Source organism: Heterodontus francisci, chromosome 39 (genome assembly GCF_036365525.1).
Source record: "Heterodontus francisci isolate sHetFra1 chromosome 39, sHetFra1.hap1, whole genome shotgun sequence".
Taxonomy (NCBI): domain Eukaryota; kingdom Metazoa; phylum Chordata; class Chondrichthyes; order Heterodontiformes; family Heterodontidae; genus Heterodontus; species Heterodontus francisci.
The window spans coordinates 17936628-17961392 of NC_090409.1; the positions used below are offsets into that span (position 1 = coordinate 17936628).

Sequence of the window (24765 nt, forward strand, 5' to 3'; positions counted from 1 at the left end):
CAAAGCTGCACCATGTAATATCGTTTGTGCCTTTGGTGTGTGATCATTGTTAAACCCACGGGACTAAAAGTAATAGCCAAAGAAAATGCTGTTTTTTAAAAAATTCTAACAACTAGAACACACACAAACATATATCTGTATATACATATAAAAGAGAGAGTTAATTTTATTATTTAGAGATACAGCACTGAAACAGGCCCTTCGGCCCACCGAGTCTGTGCCGACCAACAACCGCCCATTTATCCCAACCCTCCAGTAACCCCATATTCCCTACCACCTGCCAACACTAGGGGCAATTTACAACAGCCAATTTACCTACCACCTGCAAGTCTTTGGCGGCACGCGGCAGAAACCCACGCGGTTATAGGGACAACTTGCAAACTCCACACAGACAGTACCCAGAATCGAATCCGGGTCCCTGGAGCTGTCAGGCTCCAGTGCAAACCACTGCGCCTCTGTGCCACATTTAAAGAAAAATGTTTAGATAGGCTGGTGCAGTAACTGTTTGTATATATTCTTTTGGGCCTCCTTATCTCGAGAGACAATGGATACGCGCCTGGAGGTGGTCAGTGGTTTGTGAAGCAGCGCCTGGAGTGGCTATAAAGGCCAATTCTGGAGTGACAGGCTCTTCCACAGGTGCTGCAGAGAAATTTGTTTGTTGGGGCTGTTGCACAGTTGGCTCTCCCCTTGCGCCTCTGTCTTTTTTCCTCTGTCTTGTTTGTATATATACACATATATATACCAGCAGTTACTGCACCAGTCAATATAAACATATCACACTTTGCTGGGCGACACCAACAGCTCTCTGGTCATGTGTGACATGACATCACTATCTCTGATGACCTTCACTTACAGCTTTTTAAGGTGGTCTGCTCTTAAGGTCATCCCACAACAGACCAACGCAAAAACGTTCTTTTATTTTCAATAAGCCTCTTTTGCATTAAACGATAGTCAGCTGAAATTCCTCTTGAGAAGGAGCCAATTCAACAGGAAGTAGTAATGGACAGAGTGTTGACTGCTGTCCCTTCACTAGCACCTGTTTTACGATACCCCCTTCCCCCCACCTTGGCAATGTGAGAATATAAAAAGCGCTCTGGAATTTGTAGAAATACATCATGTATTTTACATTTTGTTCAGCAGCTTCATACACCAAGCATCAATTTATCGCATGCTCAAGTATTAACATGAAGACACATGGTAGTTTGACCTCACTGCACATGCATTGCACAGCAGTTTCAAGTCTATTCCATTTGAGGAAATGGAGTGAAATTAAATCTGGTTGTACTTGACATCTGCGTATACCGTACTCTCTTCTTCTCTTTGGGCAGAAAAGTGGTTCGCCGGTACATTAAAATGGAGCGAAGCATAATCAATCCTTTGTTCCTTCTGTGGGAGGAGAAAGTATGTTTTCAAACTTATATTTATAACTTCAAACTTTTCGTTGTGCAGCTTTTCCAGGAGTACAGGCATTGCGAGCGAGGAGTGAACAGCTGGGAAGTCAATTTCATCGGGGGTTTCGGTGGAGCACGGACTGCTGGGTAAGTAGAAACCTATATATTTGGGCTGTGTAAATTCTCTTACCTTTTCGTTGTGCAGCTTTTCCAGGAGCACAGGCATTGCGAGCGAGAAGTGAACAGCTGGTAAGTCAATTTCATCGGGAGTTTCGGTGGAGCAGGGACTGCTGGGTAAGTAGAAACCTATATATTTTGGCGATGTAAATTCTCTTACCTTTTCGTTGTGCAGCTTTGCCAGGAGCACATGCATTGCGAGCGAGGAGTGAACAGCTGGTAAGTCAATTTCATCGGGAGTTTCGGTGGAGCAGGGACTGCTGGGTAAGTAGAAACCTATATATTTTGGCGATGTAAATTCTCTTACCTTTTCGTTGTGCAGCTTTGCCAGGAGCACACGCATTGCGAGCGAGGAGTGAACAGCTGGGAAGTCAATTTCATCGGGAGTTTCGGTGGAGCAGGGACTGCTGGGTAAGTAGAAACCTATATATTTGGGCTGTTTCTGAACCCGAGACACTACTCTTGTAGTGTCTCCCACCCGCCCTCCTCCTCTTACCAAAAAAAGGACTCGGTTGTGTGTAGGTAAGGTAAGGCTTTTTCTATTTCTCTTCTTGTTTTATCGTGTGATTGGTTAAAATCTTGGGAATTTAGAATAGTGGGAATGGAGGTTAAGGCAGTTGAATGTTCCTCCTGCAGAATGTGGGAGGTAAGGGTCGCCAAGGGTGTCCCTGCTGACTGCATCTGCGGGAAGTGCACCCAGCTCCAGCTCCTCGAGGACCGCGTTAGGGAACTGGAGCTGGAGCTGGAGGAACTTCGGATCATTCGGGAGGCGGAGGGGATTATTGAGAGGAGTTATCGGGAGGCAGTCGCACCTCAGGTAAAAGAAGAAGGGTTACCATCAGGGGAAGGAGAGGGAATCAGCAGGCAGTGCAGGGATCCCCTGTGGCCGTTTCCCTCAACAACAGATATACCGTTTTGGATACTGTTGGGGGAGACGACTTACCAGGGGTAGCAATGGGATGCAGGTCTCTGGCGCAGAGTCTGTCCCTGTTGCTCAGAAGGGAAGGGGTAAGAGGAGCAGAGCATTAGTCATTGGGGACTCCATAGTTAGGGGAACAGACAGGAGGCTTTGTGGGAACGAGAGAGACTCACGGTTGGTGTGTTGCCTCCCAGGTGCCAGTGTACGTGATGTCTCGGATCGAATTTTTGGGATCCTCAAGGGGGAGGGGGAGCAGCCCCAAGTCGTGGTACACATAGGCACCAACGACAGAGGTAGGAAGACAGATGGGGATTTAAGGCAGAAATTCAGGGAGCTAGGGTGGAAGCTTAGAGCGAGAACAAACAGAGTTGTTATCTCTGGGTTGTTGCCCGTGCCACGTGCTAGCGAAGTGAGGAATAGGGAGAGAGAGGAGTTGAACACGTGGCTGCACGGATGGTGCAGGAGGGAGGGATTTGGTTTTCTGGATAATTGGGGCTCTTTCTGGGGTAGGTGGGACCTCTACAAACAGGATGGTCTTCACCTGAACCAGAGGGGTACCAATATCCTGGGGGGGAGATTTGCTAGTGCTCTTCGGGGGGGTTTAAACTAATTCAGCAGGGGGATGGGAACCTAAATTGTAGTTCCAGTGTGCAGGATGTTGAGAGTAGTGAGGTCAGGGATAAGGTTATAAGGTCACAAGAGGGCACTGGCAAGCAAGAGCTTGGTTTAAAATGTGTCTACTTCAACGCCAGGAGAATCTGGAATAAGGTGGATGAGCTTGCAGCATGGGTTGGTACCTGGGATCTCGATGGTGTGGCCATTTCAGAGAGATGGGTAGAGCAGGGACAGGAATGGATGCTGCGGGTTCCGGGATTTAGATGTTTCACTAAGAGCAGAGAAGATGGTAAAAGAGGGCGGGGGGGTGGTGTGGCATTGTTAATCAAGGAAATTATTACAGCGGCAGAAAGGACGTTTGAGGACTCGTCTACTGAGGTAGTATGGGCCGAGGTTAGAAACAGGAGAGGAGAGGTCACCCTGTTGGGAGTTTTCTATAGACCTCCAAATAGTTCCAGAGATGTAGAGGAAAGGATAGCAAAGATGATTCTTGACAGGAGCGAGAGTAACAGGGTAGTGGTTATGGGGGACTTTAACTTTCCAAATATTGACTGGAAATACTATAGTTCGAGTACTTTAGATGGGTCTGTTTTTGTCCAGTGTGTGCAGGAGGGTTTTCTGACACAGTATGTAGACAGGCCAACCAGGGGCGATGCCACATTGGATTTGGTACTGGGTAATGAACCCGGCCAGGTGTTAGATTTAGAAGTTGGTGAGCACTTTGGTGATAGTGATCACAATTCGGTTAGGTTTACCTTAGCGATGGACAGGGACAGGCATATACAGCAGGGCAAGAATTATAGCTGGGGGAAAGGAAATTATGATGCGATTAGGCAAGATTTAGGATGCGTAGGATGGGGAAGGAAACTGCAGGGGATGGGCACAATCGAAATGTGGAGCTTATTCAAGGAGCAGCTACTGCGTGTCCTTGGTAAGTATGTACCTGTCAGGCAGGGAGGAAGTTGTCGAGCGAGGGAGTCGTGGTTTACTAAAGAAGTTGAAGAGCTGGTCAAGAGGAAGAAGAAGGCTTATGTTAGGATGAGACGTGAAGGCTCAGTTAGGGTGCTTGAGAGTTGCAAGCTAGCCAGGAAGGAGCTAAAGGGAGAGATAAGAAGAGCGAGGAGAGGACACGAGAAGTCATTGGCGGATAGGATCAAAGAAAGCCCTAAGGCTTTCTATCGGTAGATCAGGAATAAAAGAATGACTGGAGATAGGTGAGGGCCAATCAAGGATAGTAGTGGGAAGTTGTGTGTGGAATCGGAGGAGATAGGGGAAGTGTTAAATGAATATTTTTCGGCAGTATTTACAGTGGAGAAAGAAAATGTTGTCGAGGAGAATACTGAGATACAGACGACTAGGCGAGATGGGATTGAGGTTCACAAGGAGGAGGTGTTAGCAATTTTGGAAAGTGTGAAAATAGATAAGTCCCCTGGGCCAGATGGGATTTATCCTAGGATTCTCTGGGAAGCCAGGGAGGAGATTGCAGAGCCTTTGTCCTTGATTTTTATGTCGTCATTGTCGACAGGAATAGTGCAGGAAGACTGGAGGATAGCAAATGTTGTCCCCTTGTTCAAGAAGGGGAGTAGAGACAGCCCTGGTAATTAGAGACCTGTGAGCCTTACTTCGGTTGTGGGTAAAATGTTGGAAAAGGTTATAAGTGATTTATAATCATCTTGAAAAGAATAAGTTCATTAGAGATAGTCAGCACGGTTTTGTGAAGGTTAGGTCGTGCCTCACAAACCTTATTGACAAGGTGACCAAACAGGTGGATGAGGGTAAAGCCGTGGATGTGGTCTATATGGATTTCAGTAAGGCGTTTGATAAAGTTCCCCACGGTAGGCTATTGCAGAAAATACAGAAGTATGGGATTGAAGGTGAATTAGTGCTTAGGATCAGAAATTGGCTGGCTGAAAGAAGACAGAGGGTGGTGGTTGATGGTAAATGTTCATCCTGGAGTATAGTTTCTGGTGGTGTACCGCAAGGATCTGTTTTGGGGCCACTGCTGTTTGTCATTTTTATAAATGACCTGGAAGAGGGTGTAGAAGGGTGGGTTAGTAAATTTGCGGAGGACACTAAGGTCGGTGGAGTTGTGGATAGTGCCGAAGGATGTTGTAGGTTTCCGAGGGACATAGATAGGCTACAGAGCTGGGCTGAGAGATACCAAATGGAGTTTAATGCGGAAATGTGTGAGGTGATTCACTTCGGAAGGAGTAACAGGATTGCACAATACTGGGCCAATGGGAAGATTCTTGGTAGTGTAGATGAGCAGAGAGATCTTGGTGTCCAGTTACATAAATCCCTGAAAGTTGCCACCCAGGTTAATAGAGCTGTTAAGAAGGCATATGGTGTGTTAGCTGTTATTAGTAGGGAGATCGAGTTTAGGAGCCACGAGGTCATGCTGCAGCTGTTCAGATCTCTGGTGCGGCCGCACCTGGAGTATTGCGTGCAGTTCTGGTCACCGCATTACAGGAATGATGTGGAAGCTTTGGAAAAGGTGCAGAGGAGATTTACTAGGATGTTGCCTGGTATGGAGGGAAGGTCTTACGAGGAAAGGCTGAGGGACTTGAGGTTGTTTTCGTTAGAGAGAAGGAGGAGAAGATGTGACTTAATAGAGACATATAAGATAATCAGAGGGTTGGACAGGGTGGATAGTGAGAGCCTTTTTCCTCGGATGGTGATGGCAAACACGAGGGGACATAGCTTTGAGTTGAGGGGTGATAGATATCGGACAGATGTCAGAGGTAGTTTCTTTACACAGAGAGTAGTAGGAGCGTGGAACGCCCTGCCTGCAACAGTAGTAGACTCGCCAACTTTAAGGGCATTTGAGTGGTCATTGGATAGACATATGGATGAAAATGGAATAGTGCAGGTCAGATGGTTTCACAGGTCGGCGCAACATCGAGGGCTGAAGGGCCTGTACTGCGCTGTAATGTTCTATGTTCTATGTTCTATATTTCAGACCATAAAGGGTCAATTGAAATAACAGCACAAATTGTCAGAAACCCACAGGGCATCGGTCAAGTGCTTGTAAGAGACAAAGAACAAGCCAGATATTCATCTTGGCGCCAGCTCAAAACAGGCATAGTCGCCCGGGAGCGCTCGATATTCTGTTCATTGGACCGATGTACCGTCCATGCCATTATCTTGTTATGAACTGGACTTTCTGAGCTTCGCATGGCTTATCAGAAAACTGCTGTCAGTGACTTTCCATCCATTGACATAAATGGACTCAGTTTTCCAACAAGCCTTCCGTTGAGAAAATCTCGACCTTCGGTTTTAGACTCGGGGTTGAATTTTAATAACTGACCGCTTCAAAAAATGCAAGGCGCACGCGCGAGACGTGCACTCTGCCGCCGCGGCGATATTTTCCCAGCTGCTGATTAAGATGGAGCCGGTGGACAACTCATCCTCCATGACGAACAGCGGCTGGGCGCACTAACCCCGGCAATGGCGTCTGGCCCCACTACTCAAGCGCCAGCGCCATTTTTAAATGTCCTTTTTTTTTCGAGATCCAGCACTGAAACAGGCGCTTCGGCCCACCGAGTCTGTGCCGACCATCAACCACCCATTTATACTAATCCTACACTAATTCCATATTCCTACCACATCCCCATCTGTCCCTATATTTTCCCTGCCACCTACCTATACTAGGGGCAATTTCTAATGGCCAATTTACCGATCAACCTGCAATTCTTTGGCATGTTGGACGAAACCGGAGAACCCGGAGGAAACCCACGCAGACACCAGGAGAACTTGCAAACTCCACACAAGCAGTACCCGGAATTTAACCTGGGTCGCTGGAGCTGTGAGGTTGCGGTGCTAAACACTGTCCCACTGTGCCTCCCTCATCAAGCCTTTCACTTGCGTTTACATTTTTAAAGTGGCGGGTTCACGAAGAAATCAAAATAACATTTTATACACACTTCTAATCCCATTTCCGAACTGCCAATCAACAATTCTTTCATTATTTGTCCTATCACTTCCCCCAAAAAATCCATCACCGCCTTCCTCCACCCTCCCCCACCCCCCACCCCCCCATCCCGAACATTTATTCTTTAACCTTCAACCCCTTCCCAGCATCCCCTCAAACAATTGTGATCGTTTTTGCCTCTCCCCACTCATTTTGCATTGATAAATTCACTCATTCTCCTTCCCTATCAGTGTCACGCCTCAGAGCTCGCAACAGAGATCCGAAAGTACGGGACTTCCGGCCACTAACCAGAATATCAGGGTGGGACGGCCGTCGGGTAAAGGTAGGTGTTTATTCATTAATTTATATTTATTTAAATATTTAAATGAAGCTCTGACACTGAGCAGCAGGGGCAGCCGTGAGAGGGGTGGGCGGGCTGCATTGAACCCACGCCTCTGCCTGCAAAATGGGGTGGGGCTTTCCCGGCGTCGAGGCCCATGGTGGGCCTCTCATGGAAGTATTTTCTGCACCCCTACCCATTCCCCATCACGAGCCCTGATGTCGGAGTGCTGGCAAAATTCAGCCCGAGATCTAAATGTAGGAACCCAATGGGGCACAAGAGAAATGGGAAATCATATTAATTGTCCAATTAGAATCAATCAATCGCATTTTCGCTTAGCACAAAGTTTGAGCGACATAAAAACTCATTTCTCATCGCTTATAATTAAAGATTCGTATTCTAACCCTCCAAGGTGCATATGTATGAAATTTTATGCTGAACCCGTGTATATTTTGGACGTTTGCACGTGAGTGTGAAGCATCACCTGTATAAAAGCACAGAGAAAAAACTGTTTGGGCCCATAGCAATCCTGTAAAAGAAACTTCTGCTGTTCCCTCCATTGAATTTAGGCAAAATAAAAGCAATGTCATCCACGTCTGGTTTGCATGTCTGCCCTCTTTCCAGTCGATGCTAAATATCCAGGAATTATGATAACAATCTACACCAAAAAGTTCCAAACAAATGAAATAATGGCTGGAGAATTGAACTGGCAACATAAAATTTGCATTTAACTTACCTGAGTTTGGGAGCTGTTGGCATCTTGATGAACATCAATTTCTGTGAAATTGGAAGAACAGAATACTTTGTAATGATTAATCTAACATTTTCCAACTGATACAGTCAAAATATTCACATTTCATACGATTGTAATTTGTGTCGATTCTCTCTTTTATCCCCATTCATTCTTTGATAAATGAGGTTTATTTAATAACTAATGTTTCAGTGAATGAATATCATTCATTCCCTGTCAAAGTCAACAAGATTTCACAATCCTGCAGATATACAGGGTAAATATTCATCTCACGCGAGCTGCAAACTAGGGGTATCAGATTGACCAGTCACTACGCACACTGCCTGATAATCAATTCCATTGAAATAAGGGGAACACTTGCATTTATGTGGTGCCTTTCACTACCACCAAAAATCTCAAAGCGCTTTACAGTACTTTCTTAGAAGTGTACTCACTGTTACAATGCCGGAAATGCGGCAGCCAGTGTGTGCACAGCAAGCTCCCCCAAACAGTAATGTGCGAATGACAAGATAAGCTGCTTCTTTGTGATGCTGGTTAAGGGATAAATAATGACCAGTGCACCAGGGAGAAATTCACAGCTTTTCAAAATAGTACCTTGGGATCTTTTACACCCACTCAAGCAGGCAGAGGGTGCCTCTGTTTATTGTTTCATCAGAAAGACAGCAACTCCGGCAGAGCAGTGCTCCCTCAGTACTGGAGTGTCGAGCCTCGAGTTCTGTGCTCAAGCCCCTGGAGTAGGACATGAACCTGAAATCTGGTGATTCAGAGGTGATCATGCTACTAACTGAGCCACAGCTGACACAGCCTGGATGCAAGGTCTCTCAAAGTCCGCCTGTGACAGGCGGCCGATGCAGTAACGCCGGATAAAAATTGTGTTCGAGTTCCTTGTCTTCCTATGCAATATATAGAGTTAGTTTCTGGACTGTTTCATTTCAATACCTTGAATTCGTCTCTTTCTCCACGTCAACGTCAGGGTCAACACAATTACAACAACACAGATAATAACAGCAACTATTATGACGATATGGGTCGTGTTTAAATCTTCAGGATCATCTGGGGAAATAATATTTGAAAAAAATACGTACAGTGTAATTCAAGTCAGGAATCTAATCACAGGGATGATATGTAGTAAGTTCATTAAATCTAGTGTGGGCATAAATTGTTGTGTCACCGCGCCTCTCCCAAGGTTAATTGTCATTATTGGTGGGAGATGTAATTGGCATTCAACAAGGGAAACTCAATCAGGAAGGAATTAATGTGGATGTGCAACAGAAATATAGTTAACTCAAGATTCAATTCCTAATTAATTATTTTCACACTAGTCCTGATAATTGTAACTTCGATCATAGAAACATAGAAAATAGAAGCACGAGTAGGCCATTCGGCCCTTCGAGCCTACTCCGCCATTCATTATGACCAAGGATGATCATCCAACTCAGTAACCTGTTCTCGCTTTTGCCCCATACCCTTTGATCGCTTTCGCCCCAAGAGCTATATAAAACTCCTTCTGAAAAACATAAACATTTTTATCCTCAACTGCTTTCTGTGGTAACAAATTCCACAGGCTCCCCGCTCTTTGTGTGAAGTAATTTCTTCTCATCTCAGTACTGAAATGTTTATGCCATAACCTTAGACTATGTCCCCTAGTTCTGGACTCCCCCGTCATCGGGAATATTATTCCTGCATTTATCCTGTCAAGTCCTGTTAGAATTTTATATGTTTCTATGAGATCGCCCCCTCACTCTTCCGAACTCCATCGTAGATAATCCTAACCACACTCAATCTCTCCTCATACCTCAGTCCCGCCATCCCAGGAATCATTCTGGTAAACCTTTGCTGCACTCCCTCTATAGCAAGAACATCTTTCCTCAGATAAGCAGACCAGAACTGCACACAATATTCCATGTGTGGCCTCACCAAGGCCCTGTATAATTGCAGCAAGACATCCCTGCTCCTGAACTCGAATGCTGTCGTTATGAAGGCCAACGTACCATTTGTCTTTTTTACCACCGATTGCACCTGTGTGCTTACCTTCAGCGACACCCAGGCCTCCTTGCATATTCCCCTCTCTCAGTTTATAGCCGTTCATGCTCATGCGATGGCGTACACTTTGCAAGGCAACAACAGGTTGCATTTATATTGCAACTTTCACGTCCCAAGCAGGGTTATCATTCAAAGTTAAAATGAACCAGAATCACCGTACACAAGTCATTTAATGTTCACATTGTTAAAAGAATGTAAGCTTCCTTAAAACTGAAGCACCGAAGAATATATTGATTTCGGACTTATTAAATGTATGCAGTTGGAGTTTACAAATAGATGAAGGGCAATCAAAACCAGCCACATTAAATCGCCCGGAAATGCTGTAATCAAAGGCATCTAGAAAATTGCAACTCACTCAATGAGCTATTTTCAATTATTATCCTGTTTGACTGACTTGCTGCTCAATTATATTGCGCTTAGAATTGGATCACATCATTATTTGTTTTTGAATGCTGCACTTACAGACGATTGGTAATTCTACCATGAGATTCTCTGTGCTGTTTAATGATGAATGGGATATAACGCCTGCCACCTTTTGACCATTATCGCAGCTACTTGGAGCCATTTTGTATTGGCTGGTAACAGTGATTGTTCCAAGGGATAAGTGTACCATGATTGGGATCAACAGTGGCTTTTGGACCAATAGTTCCCCACACCTCTACAGCACTCAGGGGTTTCCTCATCTCATTTCTGTGTCTATTGTAGACTAATTGATAGAGACAGATTCCTACTATTAGTCAACAATTCTAAAAACATTGCATAATATGACGATCATGATAGTGGAGGGCGAATATGATGCACCTTACTATCTATCTATCTACCTATCTATCCATCTATCAATCTATTTATCAATATATCTATCAACCCACTGTGTAGCGATGTATATGTGCCTGAATGTTTTAAATGTTAACTCGTAACCACAAAGCAAACAATAAATAATTATCCGATTAATAACGATGCGTAGCGTGTTGAAAAGCAGCGAGAATGTGAGTAGGATAAATACATGAGAATATGCTACACTTATTGCTGATGGCAATTGCAGGGGAACACACCCAGCTACACAATCTAAGATTCACCCCAACTCCCTCTTCGCATAGATATTCCATTCTAACAAATAAATCTTCACATTACCACTGCACCACGGATAATACATACCCAGAACCGTTAAACTTATTATTTTAGTTTGTATTCCCTGAGGGTATAATTTGAGCTGGCATGAATAATTTCCCTCATCCTGTATATCCAAAGCCTTTATTATGATTGATCCGTCCTTCAGAGAATGGTTTCTGAAAACTATGCGTCTGGAGTACCCTTCATTTGAGAATGTTATCCCCCAGCGACGGTTGTATACCATAAAGGGCTTCTCCTCCGACGCTTTTTTCCAGGAAAGCTGTGTCAAATTTGTGTTGTTTGTTAGTATCTGACACGGAAGCAGTACCTCATTCCCAACAAGAGCAGTGAGGGACTCACGAACTGTGGCACTTTTACTGTCCAGAACTGCAAGAAAAACAATAGTTTGAGACGAAAACAAGAAATGCTGGAATCACTCAGCAGGTCTGGCAGCATCTGTGGAAAGAGAAGCAGAGTTAACGTTTCGGGTCAGTGACCCTTCTTCCGAACTGACAAATATTAGAAAAGTCACAGATTATAAACAAGTGAGGTGGGGGTGGGGCAAGAGATAACAAAGGAGAAGGTGCAGATTGGACCAGGCCACATAGCTGACCAAAAGGTCATGGAGCAAAGGCAAACAATATGTTGATGGTGTGTTGAAAGACAAAGCATTAGTACAGATTAGGTGTGAAAACACTGAATATTGAACAGTAGCAAGTGCAAACCTGAAGAAAAACAACCTGAAAAAAACAGTGGGTAAGCAAACTGAACAAACTAAGATGAAATGAAATAAATGCAAAAAAAGATTGTAAAAAATGTAAAAAGGAATGTAAAAAAAAGGAAGAAAAAATAACTAAAAATGAAAGTAAAATGGGGGGCTGTCATGCTCTGAAATTATTGAACTCAATGTTCAGTCCGGCAGGCTGTACTGTGCCTAATCGGTAGATGAGATGCTGTTCCTCGAGCTGGCGTTGATGTTCACTGGAACACTGCAGCAATCCGAGGACAGAGATATGAGCATGAGAGCAGGGGGGAGTGTTGAAATGGCAAGCAACCGGAAGCTCAGGGTCCTGCTTGCGGACTGAGTGGAGATGTTCCGCAAAGCGGTCACCCAGTCTGCGCTTGGTCTCCCCAATGTAGAGGAGACCACACTGTGAGCAGCGAATACAGTATACTACATTGAAAGAAGTACAAGTAAATCGCTGCTTCACCTGAAAGGAGTGTTTGGGGCCTGGGATAGTGAGGAGAGTGGAGGTAAATGGGCAGGTATTACACCTCCTGCGATTGCAGGGGAAGGTGCCCTGGGACGGGGACGAGGTGGTGGGGGTAATGGAGGAGTGGACCAGGGTGTCGCGGAGGGAACGATCCCTTCGGAATGCTGACAGGGGAAGGGAGGGGAAGATGCGACTGGTCGTGGCATCACGCTGGAGGTGGCGAAAATGGCGGAGGATGATCCTTTGGATATGGAGGCTGGTGGGATGAAAAGTGAGGACAAGGGGAACCCTGTCACGGTTCGGGGAGGGAGGGGAAGGGGTGAGGGTAGAGGTGCGGGGAATGGGTGGGACACGGTTGAGAGCCCTGTCAACCACAGTGGGGGGAAATCCTCGGTTGAGGAAAAAGGAGGTCATATCAGAAGCACCGTCATGGAAGGTAGCATCATCAGAGCAGATGCGTCGGAGATGGAGAAACTGGGAGAATGGAATGGAGTCCTTACAGGAGGTAGGGTGTGAAGAAGTGTAGTCGAGGTAGCTGTGGGAGTCAGTGGGCTTATAATGGATATTGGTAGACAACCTATCCCCAGAGATGGAGACAGAGAAGTCGAGGAAGGGAAGGGAAGTGTCAGAGATGGACCATGTAAAGATGAGAGATGGGTGGAAATTGGAAGCAAAGTTGATAACGTTTTCTAGTTCGGGGCGGGAGCAGGAAACAATAGTTTGAGACGATTAGGCCACATAAAGAAAGCTGAAATATTTCCAATCCAAGTCAAAGGCCCATAGTTTAAATAACACATAAAGTCCTGAAGAGATATTTTTAACTAGCATGGAAATACAGCTGCACTTTCCCGATAATCTGCCTGCAGTGCACGAGGTTCTGCCTGGAGTAAAAGCTGGTCTCTGGTGCTAAAGTGTGCGGTATTGTATTGGTCACCCATTATACCCTCCACCTGATGTTTCTCTCCATTGACATCAACAGAACTTAGTACCAGGTGGAGCATATATGAAGACTTAGCCCCAGGGTCCTTGATGGCTTTCTACTCATGTCTTCAAACACTCAGGACAATTTTCCAAGTGTTGTAACCAATGGAGATGGATAGACTTTTTTGGGTAAGGGGAGTAGTGTCACAGAAGGAAGGCAGGTAGACTACAGTGAGGGAACAGATTGAAATTAGGTATTTTCCCGAGGGAGACATTGCCAGACTGCATTTGGAAAGTTGCTGCACGTGGGAATTCGGTGCAGTGGGGGGAAGTGGGGCTCTATCATTTTTAGCCTCCAGCAGCTGCTCAGTTTTCTTCCTTTGCCTCCAAGGTACGTGAGTGCAACTTTCCATGACTTCACCCTTGAATTATTAACATATTGGCTAATTAAACCTAAGGTTGCATCGAGATGGCAAGACCAGTAGTGTTTTGCAGCTGCAGCATGTGAGAATGTGTGGAATGCACTGCGATTTCTGATAACCATGTTTGCAGTTTGTGTCTGCAGCTTGCACGACGTCAGCTCAGAATTGCTGAGCTGGAGACTAAGTTGCAGACATTGTGGAGCATCTGGGACAAGAAGATTTACCTGGGCATTTTGTTTCATGAAGCAGTCACACACCTTTTAGTAGAGATGGCCATTGATCAGGGACAGGAGAGTGCGACTGTTCATTTATTTATTTAGAGATACAGCACTGAAACAGGCCCTTCGGCCCACCGAGTCTCTGCCGACCAACGACCACCCATTTATACTAACTCTACAGTAATGCCATATTCCCTACCATCTACCTACACTAGGGGCAATTTACAATGGCCAATTTACCTATCAACCTGCAAATCTATGGCTGTGGGAGGAAACCGGAGCAACCAGCGAAAACCCACACAGTCACAGGGCGAACTTGCAAACTCCACACAGACAGCACCCAGAATCGAACCCGGGTCCCTGGAGCTATGAGGCTGCGGTGCTAACCACTGCGCCGCCCGTGAGTGAGGCAGGTAGGGAGAATCAGCCTGTAGTGATGAAGGAACCTCAGCCTTGTCCTCAGATAAGACCTCGATACCTGTGTGGATGAAGAGAAGGACTGCAAAATGGATAAGCGGACTGGCCATGGCACTATGGTGGAAGATGCCATTCAAAAGTGGGGGGGGGGAGTGAAGAGAAATGTGGCAGTGATAGGAGACCGTATAGTCAGAGGGATAGATACTGTTCCCTGCAGCAGCGACCGAGAGCTCTGACGACTGTATTGCCTGCCTGGTGCCAGGATTAAGGACATCTCCTCGTGGCTGGAGAACAACGTGGAGTGGGAGCGAGAGGATCCAGTTGTGCTGGTCCATGTGGGAACCAATGACATAGGTAGAAGCAGAAATCATGTTCTGCTGAGAGAATTTGAGGGGTTAGGGTCCAAACTAAAACGCAGAACATAATAGGTAATCATCTCTGTATTGTTATCTGAGCCACGCGGTAATAGGCACACGGTCAATCAGATTAGAGAACTAAATGCCTGGCTCAGAGTGGTATGGAAAAAAGGGGGTTCTATTCTTGGGGCACTGGCATCAGTAGTCACGGAAGAGGGAGTTATTCCGTTGGGATGGGCTTCACTTGAACCGGGCTGGAACCAGTGTCCTGGCCAATCGCATAAGTAGGGCTGTGGAAAGGATGTTAAACTAAGAACGGTAGGGGGGATGGTATGGATAAAGGAACATTTTGAAATCCAAAGAGAGAAGTCAGGGTATCGGAGCAGAATAGTGATGCGGTTAACTCCCAACAGAATGTTACAAGAAGGGACAGAGAGTTTAACAAAAATTGTACATCGGCAAATAAGGTCATTGCAGACAATTGAGATTAAAAATGAAAGTAAAGTTCCTTTATCTGAATGCCCGAAGCATCTGTAACAGTATAGATGGCCCAGTAGCACAAATGGAGGTAAATGATCCAGATCTAATTGCCATTACGAGACATGGTTACAAGGAGATCAAGGATGGAAAATGAATATTCCAGGGTACACAATATTTCGGACAGACAGACAAAATGACACAAGAACATTAATAAGAAGGAATCTGGCCTCAGAAGGTCATGAAGTCGAATCAGTTTGGGTGAAATTAGGAATAGCAGGAGTCTGAAAACAGCAGGTGGGAGTAGTTTACAGCCCCACTAGCAGTAGTTATATTATTGAACAAAACATCAAACGGGAAATTAGCGGAGCATGTTAAAAAGGAAATGTATTAATTGTGGGGGACTTTAATCTGCATATACACTGGGCTAATCAAAATGGCAAAAGTGGTCTAGAAGATGAGTTTGTAGGATGTTTTCGTGCCAGTTTCTTGGCGTAATGCGTTGTGGAACTGACTAGGGGAAAGTGATTTTAGATCTCGTACTGCATAATTAAGCAGGGTTAATAAGCAATGTCATAATAAAAGGTTCACTTGGAAATAGTGATGATAATACGATTGAATTTTATGTTAAGTTTGAAAATGACACATTTCAATCACAAACAAGAATCTTAAACTTAAACAAAGCCAATTACGATGATATGAGGGGCGGGCTGGCTAAGGTTAATTTGGTAAATAGGCTGGAAGGTATGGTGGTAAATGAACAGTGGGAAACATTTAAAGAAACAATTCAAAGGGTTTAACACAAGTACATTCCGTTCACAAACAAAAACTCGTCAAGAAAGGCCCATCCATGGCTCACTTACGAAGTTAAAGGCTCTATTGGACTAAAAGAAGAGGCTTACAATGTTGCAAGAAATAGTAGCAAGTCTGAAGATTGGGAATGTTTTGGAAACCAGCAAACGGCCACCAAAAAGTCGAGAAAAAAGGAAAAAATAGAATGAGAGTAAACTGGCCAACAATATAGCAGCAGGTTGTAAGAGCTTTTATAAGTACATAATCCAGAGCCCAGGCTAATGCTCTGAGGGCATGGGTTCAGATCCACCATGGCAGATGGTGAAATTTGAATTCAATTAATACATATAAAATTAAAAGCTAGTCTAATGGTGACCATGAAACCATTGTCGATTGTTGTAAAAAGCTCATTTGGTTCACGAATGCCCTTCTGGGAAGGAAATCTGCCCTGCTTACCTGGTCTGGCCAACATGTGACTCCAGATCCGCAGCAGTGTGATTGATTCTTAAAATGCCCCCTGAAACGGCCTAGCAAGCCGATCGGTTGTCAAGGGCAATTAGGAATGGGCAGCAAATACTGGCCTTGACAGCGACTCCCACATCCCACAAACAAATAAAAATAAATCAATAAAAGAGGATGAGAAGAGCTAAAGTAGACGTTGGTCCCTTAGAGGTAGAGACAGGAGAAATCATCATCATGAATGAGTAAACGTCAGAGGCATTGAACAAATATTTTGTGTCTGTCTTCACAGTCGAAAGCACTAGTTCCATACCAGAAATAGGCAGTCACCTCGGAGATAAAAAGTGTGATCAACTAAAGGATATTGATATCAGCTGAGAAAAAGTATTGGAGAAACTTGAGGGAGTAAAATCTGACAAGTCTCCTGGGCCAGATGGCCTACCCCCTTGGATATTAAAAGGGATAGTTGCAGAGATAGCAGATGCACTGGCTATGATTTTCCCGAATTCCTTAAATTCAGACATGGTTCAGAGAGATTGGAAGTTGGCAAATGTTCCACCATTTTTCAGGACAGGAGGTAATAAAAAACAGGGACAGGACAGTTAGCCTGACATCAGTTGCTCGGAAGATGATGGAAACTATTGTTAAAAAAGTATTAACATTGCACCTGGAAAAGCATTGTATGATTATAACAAGTCAGCATGGTTTTGCAAAAGGGAAATGCTGTTTGGCAAATTTATTAGAGTTTTTGAGGATGTAACTAGGAGGGTAGATAAAAGAGAATCAGTAGATGTATTATACCTGTATTTACAAACGGCATTCGATAATGTGCCACATAAAAGATGAATAGGTGAGATAACAGCTCATAGTAAAAGCAAAATACTGCGGATGCTGGAAATCTGAAATAAAAACAAGAAATGCTGGAACCACTCAGCAGGTCTGGCAGCATGTGTGGAAAGAGAAGCAGAGTTAACGTTTCGGGTCAGTGACAGTTCTTCGGACCCTTCTTCACAGATGCTGCCAGACCTGCTGAGTGGTTCCATCATTTCTTGCTTTTATAACGGCTCATAGTGTTGGGGTAATATATTAGCGTGGATAGAGAATTGGTTAACAGACAGGACGCAGGGAGTGGGCATAATGAGGCATTTTCAAGTTGGTAACCAGTGAATAGTGGGGTGCTGCAAAGATCAGTGCTGGGCCCTCAGCTATTTTCATTCTATATTAATGAGTTGGATGAAGAGACAAAGTAATGTATCTACGTTTACTGATGATACACAGCTCAGTGCAAAGGCAACCTGCGGGGAGGACATAGAGAGGCTGAAAAGAGATATCGACAGGCTAAGTCAGTGGGCAACAAGATGGCAAATGGGGCGTCATGCAAGGAAGTGTGATATTGTTTACCTTGGTCGTAAAATTAGAAAAGCAGAATATATTTAAAAGGTGTGAAACTGATAAGTGTTGATGTTCAGGGAGATTTGGGGGTACTCGTACAAGGAACGCAGAAAGTTCACATGCAGGTGCGGCAAGCTATTCGGAAGTCAAATGGGTATGTTGTCCTTTATTGCAAGCGGATTGGAGTGCAGGAATAAAGAAGTCTTGCTAAAAGTGTACAGGGCTTTGGTGAGACCGCACATGGAATACTGCGTGCAGTTTTGGTCTCCAAATTTAACAAATGATTTACTTGCACTGGAGGCGGTGCAGTGAAGATTTATTACATTGGTGCCTGGAATGATGGAGTTGTCCTATGATGAGAGGCTGAATAGATTGGGCCTATATTCTCTGGAGTTTAGAAGAATGAGAGGCGATCTAAGTGAGACATACAAGATTCTGAAAAGGCTTGGCAGGGTCGCAGCTGAGAGATTGTTTCCACAGGTTGGGGTGTCTGGAACGTGGGGACACACTCTCAGGATAAGGGCCAATCAGTCAGGACTGAGATGAGGCGAAATTACTTCACTCAAAGGCTTCTAAATATTTGGAATTCTCTGCCCCAGAGAGTTGTGGCTGCTCCATCATTGAATACATTTAAGGCAGGAATCGATAGATTTTTGGTCTCTCAGTGAATCAAGGCATATGGGGAGTGGGCAGGCAAGTAAAATTGAAGCTTAAGTTCACATTAGATTAGAGGTACAGCACTGAAACAGGCCCTTCGGCCCACCGAGTCTGTGCCGAACATCAACCACCCATTTAGACTAATCCTACACTAATCCCATATTCCCTGCAAACATCCCCACCTGTCCCTATATTTCCCTACCACCTACCTATACAAGTGACAATTTATAATGGCCAATTTACCTATCAACCTGCAAGTCTTTTGGCTTGTGGGAGGCAACCAGAGAAAACCCACGCAGACACAGGGAGAACTTGCAAACGCCACACAGGCAGTACCCAGAATCGAACCCGGGTCCCTGGAACTGTGAGGCTGCGGTGCTAACCACTGCGCCGACCAGTCATCATCGCTCTGAATTGCGGAGGAAGCTCCAAGGGCCATATGTTCCACTTCTGCCCTTATTTCTTGTGCGCGGGTGTTTGTGCCGGTGGAGTTTGGTTTGAAGGGGATCTGCTGTCGGATGAAAATCTATGGCTGCTTTTCAAACAGAAGCTTCGGATCTACCTGAGGAACTGCAGAGCTTTGAAGAACTTTGTCGCTGTAATTGGTGCCAAAACGGCCGAGCAGACTGCCCAGTTAATCCGAGAGACCGACCTTTGTTCTGTTTAATAGCTAAGGCATAATTTGTAATGATCTATAAATAGACTGCCATTTGTATGTTAATTCGGATTTAATTTATGTTGAATTTGGATTGTTTGATAAAGTAAAAGTTATTAAGGTTCATCTTGTCCGTTTGCATTTCTATTGGGTTCGTTCGATAAATTCGGTTCTTTTGTTAATCTCCACCGGGATCACATCAATATGCATCGATAGATTGATCTATAGATAGATAGGTAGCTATTACACAGGCATACAGAAACACAGGCAGACTGAAAAAAAAACAATATTGTGAGGTGTGTTGCTTAAGCAAAGAAGATGAATTCGTACTGAAAGTATTTCTGCTGGTTTTTAAGTATTAAATGGCTGTTAATCACCGTTCGGAGGTGATTCAACAATTTAGCTGCTGATCAACTCCCGCCTCATCATTCGCGATATATATCAGTCACGAGTAAGCCTTGATACCATAGAATAATGTTAAGAACTGCCATCTGTTTAAAGTAAATACTTTTCTATGATATATTCATAGTGTTTTGTGAGGGACTGACTTGGATTGTTCAAGATCGGAGATGCCCCTTAAATTCACAAACAGGAAGTGAGGAAGCAGAGACATTTCCATAAAGCGCCTAAAATACAACGGGGTGTTTGGACTGTGAGGACAATATTGGTTAACAAGCCGAAAATAGATAGTGGTGGTCAACCGTCGCCTTTCAGTGTTGCGGCAACTGTGCAGCAGTGACCCCCAGGGCTTTACTAGGTTAACTGGGCCTTTTGCTACATGGTAATGACTAGACTTGCATAAAGAGGCATATTTTCAAAGATTGCAGCTGGCACAAAACTCGGGCAAGTAGGAAACAATGATAAGGATGGCAGAACACTTCAAGTTTAAATTGGCACTCAGGTGAATTTGCAGGAATATGGCAGATGCAATTTAGTGCAGAGAGGTGTACGATGTTGAACTTTCAAAGGCAGATGTGGAGAGAAGATACAAACCCAACTGGTGCAATTTTAAAGGGGTGGCAGGAACCGGGAGACCAAGAGCCTCTCAAACAGAGATCTTGTAAGGTGGAAGGAGAAGTTGAGAAGGTTGATTTAAAAGCATACGGAATCCTATTGCTTTATGAGTGGAAATCTGCAGTGTACAAAAGCCAACAAGCTGCGCTACAATTTCATAATACACTGGTTCAGTCTCGGTTTAGTATTCTGTTCACTTCTTGGCACGAAATTATGGGAAGGATATCAAGGCTTTGGAGAGGGTGAGGAGGAGATTTACTAGTGTAATACCAGAGATAAGCAACTACAGTTAATGTGGAGAGACGAGAAAAGCTGGGGTTGTTCTCCTCATAGCAGGGATGCTCAAGGGAAAACTGGATAGCGGTGTTCAAATGCAGAATCTTTGTTTCAGAGTTGATCGGGAGAAGCTGTTTGCAGTGGCAGGATGCTCGGTAATAAAAGGAAACAGATTTAAGATCATCGGCAATAGAACAAGCAGGGAAGATGTGGAGAATTCCGTTTATACAGTGATTTGTTAAGATCTGCAATCCGCTCCTGAAGGGTGGTGAAAGTATCGAAATATATATACTTGAAAAGGAAAACATTACTTGGCCAGGGTGAAAGAGAATTGAAAGCCCATTCAAAGAGATAAGACAGGTACTATGGGTTGAACGGCCCACTATTGTGCTATATGATTCTAAGATTTCATTATCGATAGATACATCGATGGATAGATAGATTGATGGATGTTTGTATAGATGGAAGGATAGACGGACAGACAGATAGATAGATAGATAGATAGATAGATAGATAGATAGATAGATAGATAGATAGATAGATAGATAGATGGATAGATAGATAGATTGATTGATAGATAGATAGATAGATGGATGCAGACATCTAGTACAAAAACAAACAGGTAAATCACTGGTTAGGTCTCAGCTGCAGTATTGTGTCATGTTTGGGACCAGACGTTAAGATGTCTGTCAATTCCATGGAGTGGGTGTAGTGCAGATTTACTAGTTAGTACAAGGAACGAAGGGACTGGAGAACCTGTGAGAATTCTTGTTAGAAAACAATGAAGGTTAAGCGGAAATGTATTCGAGGTGTCCAAATTATGAAGGATGTTGATAGGGTAAATGAGGAGAAACTGTTTTCAGTGGCAGGAGGGTCAGTAACCAGTGGATACCGATTTAAGATAATTGGCAAAAGAACCAGAGAGGAAGATGAGGAGTTTTCTTTTTTTGACGCAGTGTGTTGTGATGATCTGGAATGTGCTTCCTTTAAGGGTGGTGGAAGCAGGTTCAATAGCAACTTTCAAAAGGAAATTGGATAAATACTTGAAAAGTTGAAATTCTAAAAGGGATGAACAGGGCCCTGGTACGAGATGAACACTCTTAAAAGAACTGATAGCTTGAATGACCTCCTTCTATGCTGGATGATGTATGTTTTTATCACTTCTAACCGTTTGAAATGGTGAACTACCTGCCAATCACATACTTGGTCATGTTCTCTGCCTGTCAACATTTCAGCCTCGCTATTGGCGACATTTTAAATCACAAATTAGTCTTGACAGCGCAGAAAGATACTGGGAACTACAACTTATTGAATATATTTTTCGACCATAATCCTAGCGGTTTGATAGGACCAGGAACCTCTGAACTGTTGAACACAGGAGACGTCCCTTACATTTTCAAGCTTGATGTAAGAAGTTAGAAGTATCTTCTAAAATAAGTACATCACACAGAAAACCGTGTGCAAACTTACCAGAGAGAAGAGCAATGCATGCAGAAGAAATCCACACCAATAAAGTCATGTTAAAAATGAGAAAACCGGTCTTCGATTCATCAATGGAAGAGGTGCAATGGCAGTTCAGAACAAATGGTTCCTTGCAAAGTTAATTCAATTCTGTTCCATTCCACAAGTGCTAACAGCACCGTTGCAAATTTCAGAGAGAAAGCAGAGAATAATGTGCCACAATCCATCAAGAGCAATATTTTTTTAACAGCCCTGCGTTTTTATTTCTACTCAGTGTGCGGTTTCATACCTCAGCTGAGACAGTTACATTGGACCGCTGCACACATCGAAACTGGTGGGCAATGCACAGCAAAGGTCATCTCACCGAAAAACAGAGGCAACCACCCACACACTTGTGGCTGCAGAGAGCACACTACACGTCTGCAGACCGCAGCAACGACAGCGTGAGCCGAGCATCCAACACGCAATGCCAAAGGTGTTAGGATATTGGCAGCTGCATGCATGTTATACTCAGTTTACAGGGCCTGGTTCATCTACGAAGCGCCATTTCCGAACACTGCTGGAGATTGGGCCAACCACAATATGCAAACATCTCAACACAGCTGATAGTTTTCCCTTGGCGTTGAAAGCTCTTCTCGGAGTGAGCAACTTGTATTTTAATAAAATAACAGAATTATTTTCTGGTGCTTCAACTTGTGGCTGATCCATTGCTCGTCCTTATTTCTGTCCAGTAAAGCTTATATTTGCTTTGAGTTGCTTGTATCAGTAACGTCTTTCCTTGTTATTTCAGCAGACCATCTGCTTTCTTTTTTGACCACGAACTGTAACTAGATCAACAGTGGCTTTGAACTGCGTTCTACCCAGCAAGAAGAAAATAAACCCCATTCTCCTGGGGTATTTCAGTAGTTAGTGCTTGGCGGGAAAGAGAGAGAATATATGCTCTCATATATTTTCGTCATTTTATTTTTAGATGGAATAACCTCCATCGTTTGGCAGACAGTGAGTCACTTTATAGGGGAGGTGCTGTTCCAGCACGTCTAACCCACAACTGCGACAAGACCATTTAACAAGCAGACATACATGTTGTCTCGGATAGATACAAACATATTTTTAAATTGAGGAACAATAACTTTGGAAGATTCATAGGATTTTCTCACCTTTTATTAGAAGGTTTGGATCCGTTTGCGATTTTGTGAATAGCAACTTATAAAATCGCAGTGATTAAACAATTTATGAGCATTACCGTGATAGTATTATTTCTGCCCCATTAACTGCTTGTCCCTCCTTACGTTCTCACACTTTAGGGTGTGGGGACTCCGCTTTGTCCTTCCAGTCCCACAGTTGGACGACACCCTCTTCCTGTGTCTCAATCTCCCTCATAATTGTTTAGCTATGTGCATGAAAATCATGGAACAGACCCCTCTGTGTGATTGTTGCATCTGTTACTTCATCTCCCCTGCCTTTCTTTCTCTGTCTCTCTATTTTTCTTTCCAAATTTGAATAAACACCTAACTTCCATTCATCTGTCCAGATGACGCTCGAAAGGTGAAATCCAGTCTGCGGCCCTTTGCAGGTGCTAAGTGGGTACTGGTTGCCGGAATTTCTCTGCAGTTATGGTTTTCAAGTATCTCTTGTTCCTTCAGTCTTATATCATTCGGGGAACTGGTTAGTGGCAATTGCCGGACTTCTAGTGGGCGATGGTCTCAAACATAAACGCAAGGAATGGGTAGAATTGAGAAAAGCAATGTTGTAACTCTACATTTGATAGCCTCTACTTTTCCATTTCCACACTGAATGGTTTTCAAAGGGTTTATCCACATATTGAACACATGGCAGTGGATTGTGAGTTTTATCCACATTAAACAGAATTACAGGATTTTATTCCGCTTTTCATAATTAGTAAGTTTACATTAAGCAAAGTTTAGCAGGGAGCTAAGGCCTTGTTCTTCCAACACGTTCGAACATCTACATTACAACTGCACAGAGAACAGAAAGTGCCAGAAATACTCAGCAACTCTGGTAGCATCTATGGAGAGAGAAATAGAGTTCACGTTTCAGGTCAGTGAACTAACATCAGAATTGGCAAAAGTTAGAACTGTAACAGACTTTGAGCAAGTGAAAGGGGGTAGGTGAAGATGGACAAGAAGGAAGGACTGTGATGGACAGGGGTTGGGGGTGGGGGAGGGGGTGGAGGGAGGAGATTAAATTACAGTGGTCAGGCAAGAGAATGCAAATAGAGGCTAAATAGTTGTAGCAGAAATGGCGGAGCATGATCGTTTTGAATGTGAAGGCTGGTGGAGTGGAAAGTGAGGACAAGAGGAACCCTGTCGCGGTACTGGGAGTAAGGCGAAGAAGTGAGGCAGAATTTTAGGGAATGGGTCGGATGATCCCGAGCTTCCGGTTGATTACCATTTAAATTCTCTGCCTAGTTCCCATGTCGAAGGGTCATGGACCTGAAATGTTAACTCTGATTCTTTCCCCACAGATGTTGTCAGACCTGTGAGTATTTCCAGCATTTCCTGTTTTTATTCCATATTCTTCCCACTGCACAGTGGCGCAGTGGTTAGCACTGCAGTTTCACAGCTCCAGGGACCCGGGTTTGATTCTGGGTACTGCCTGTGTGGAGTTTGCAAGTTCCCCCTGTGTCTGCGTGGGTTTTCTCCGGGTGCTCCAGTTTCCTCCCACAAGCCAAAAGACTTGCAGGTTGATAGGTAAATTGGCCATTATAAATTGTCACTAGTATAGGTAGGTGGTAGGGAAATATAGGGACAGGTGGGG

At 44.2% G+C, this 24765-nt stretch overlaps 1 protein-coding gene across 3 annotated transcripts; it reads right to left on the reverse strand.

Annotated features, from left to right (window-relative positions):
* Positions 1–626: 626 nt before the first annotated feature.
* Positions 627–22248, reverse strand: LOC137352909 (nectin-1-like). 3 transcript variants are annotated; one of them, XM_068018754.1, is made up of 5 exons: positions 21997–22248; positions 11302–11643; positions 9043–9156; positions 8089–8129; positions 627–1386 (listed from the first exon to the last, which is right to left on the reverse strand). In XM_068018754.1, the coding sequence occupies exons 1-5, from the start codon at positions 22043–22045 to the stop codon at positions 1270–1272; spliced, it is 663 nt and encodes a 220-aa protein (XP_067874855.1). In that variant the 5' UTR covers positions 22046–22248; the 3' UTR covers positions 627–1269. The 3 variants fall into 3 exon arrangements, with proteins under 3 accessions (XP_067874855.1, XP_067874856.1, XP_067874857.1); XM_068018755.1 differs by lacking the exon at positions 21997–22248 and adding an exon at positions 16530–16601; XM_068018756.1 differs by lacking the exon at positions 9043–9156.
* Between the last annotated feature and the right edge of the window lie 2517 nt (positions 22249–24765).

What these genes read in the sequence shown, in the direction of transcription:
- LOC137352909 (XM_068018754.1), bottom strand. Translation starts at nt 22,045, where the DNA reads ATGACTTTATTGGTGTGGATTTCTTCTGCATGCATTGCTCTTCTCTCT. An exon ending in AATAAGTTTAACGGTTCTGG is followed by an intron (nt 9,157 to 11,301) that starts GTATGTATTATC and finishes TTATTTCCCCAG; the next exon opens with ATGATCCTGAAGATTTAAAC. An exon ending in GAGAAAGAGACGAATTCAAG is followed by an intron (nt 8,130 to 9,042) that starts GTATTGAAATGA and finishes CCAATTTCACAG; the next exon opens with AAATTGATGTTCATCAAGAT.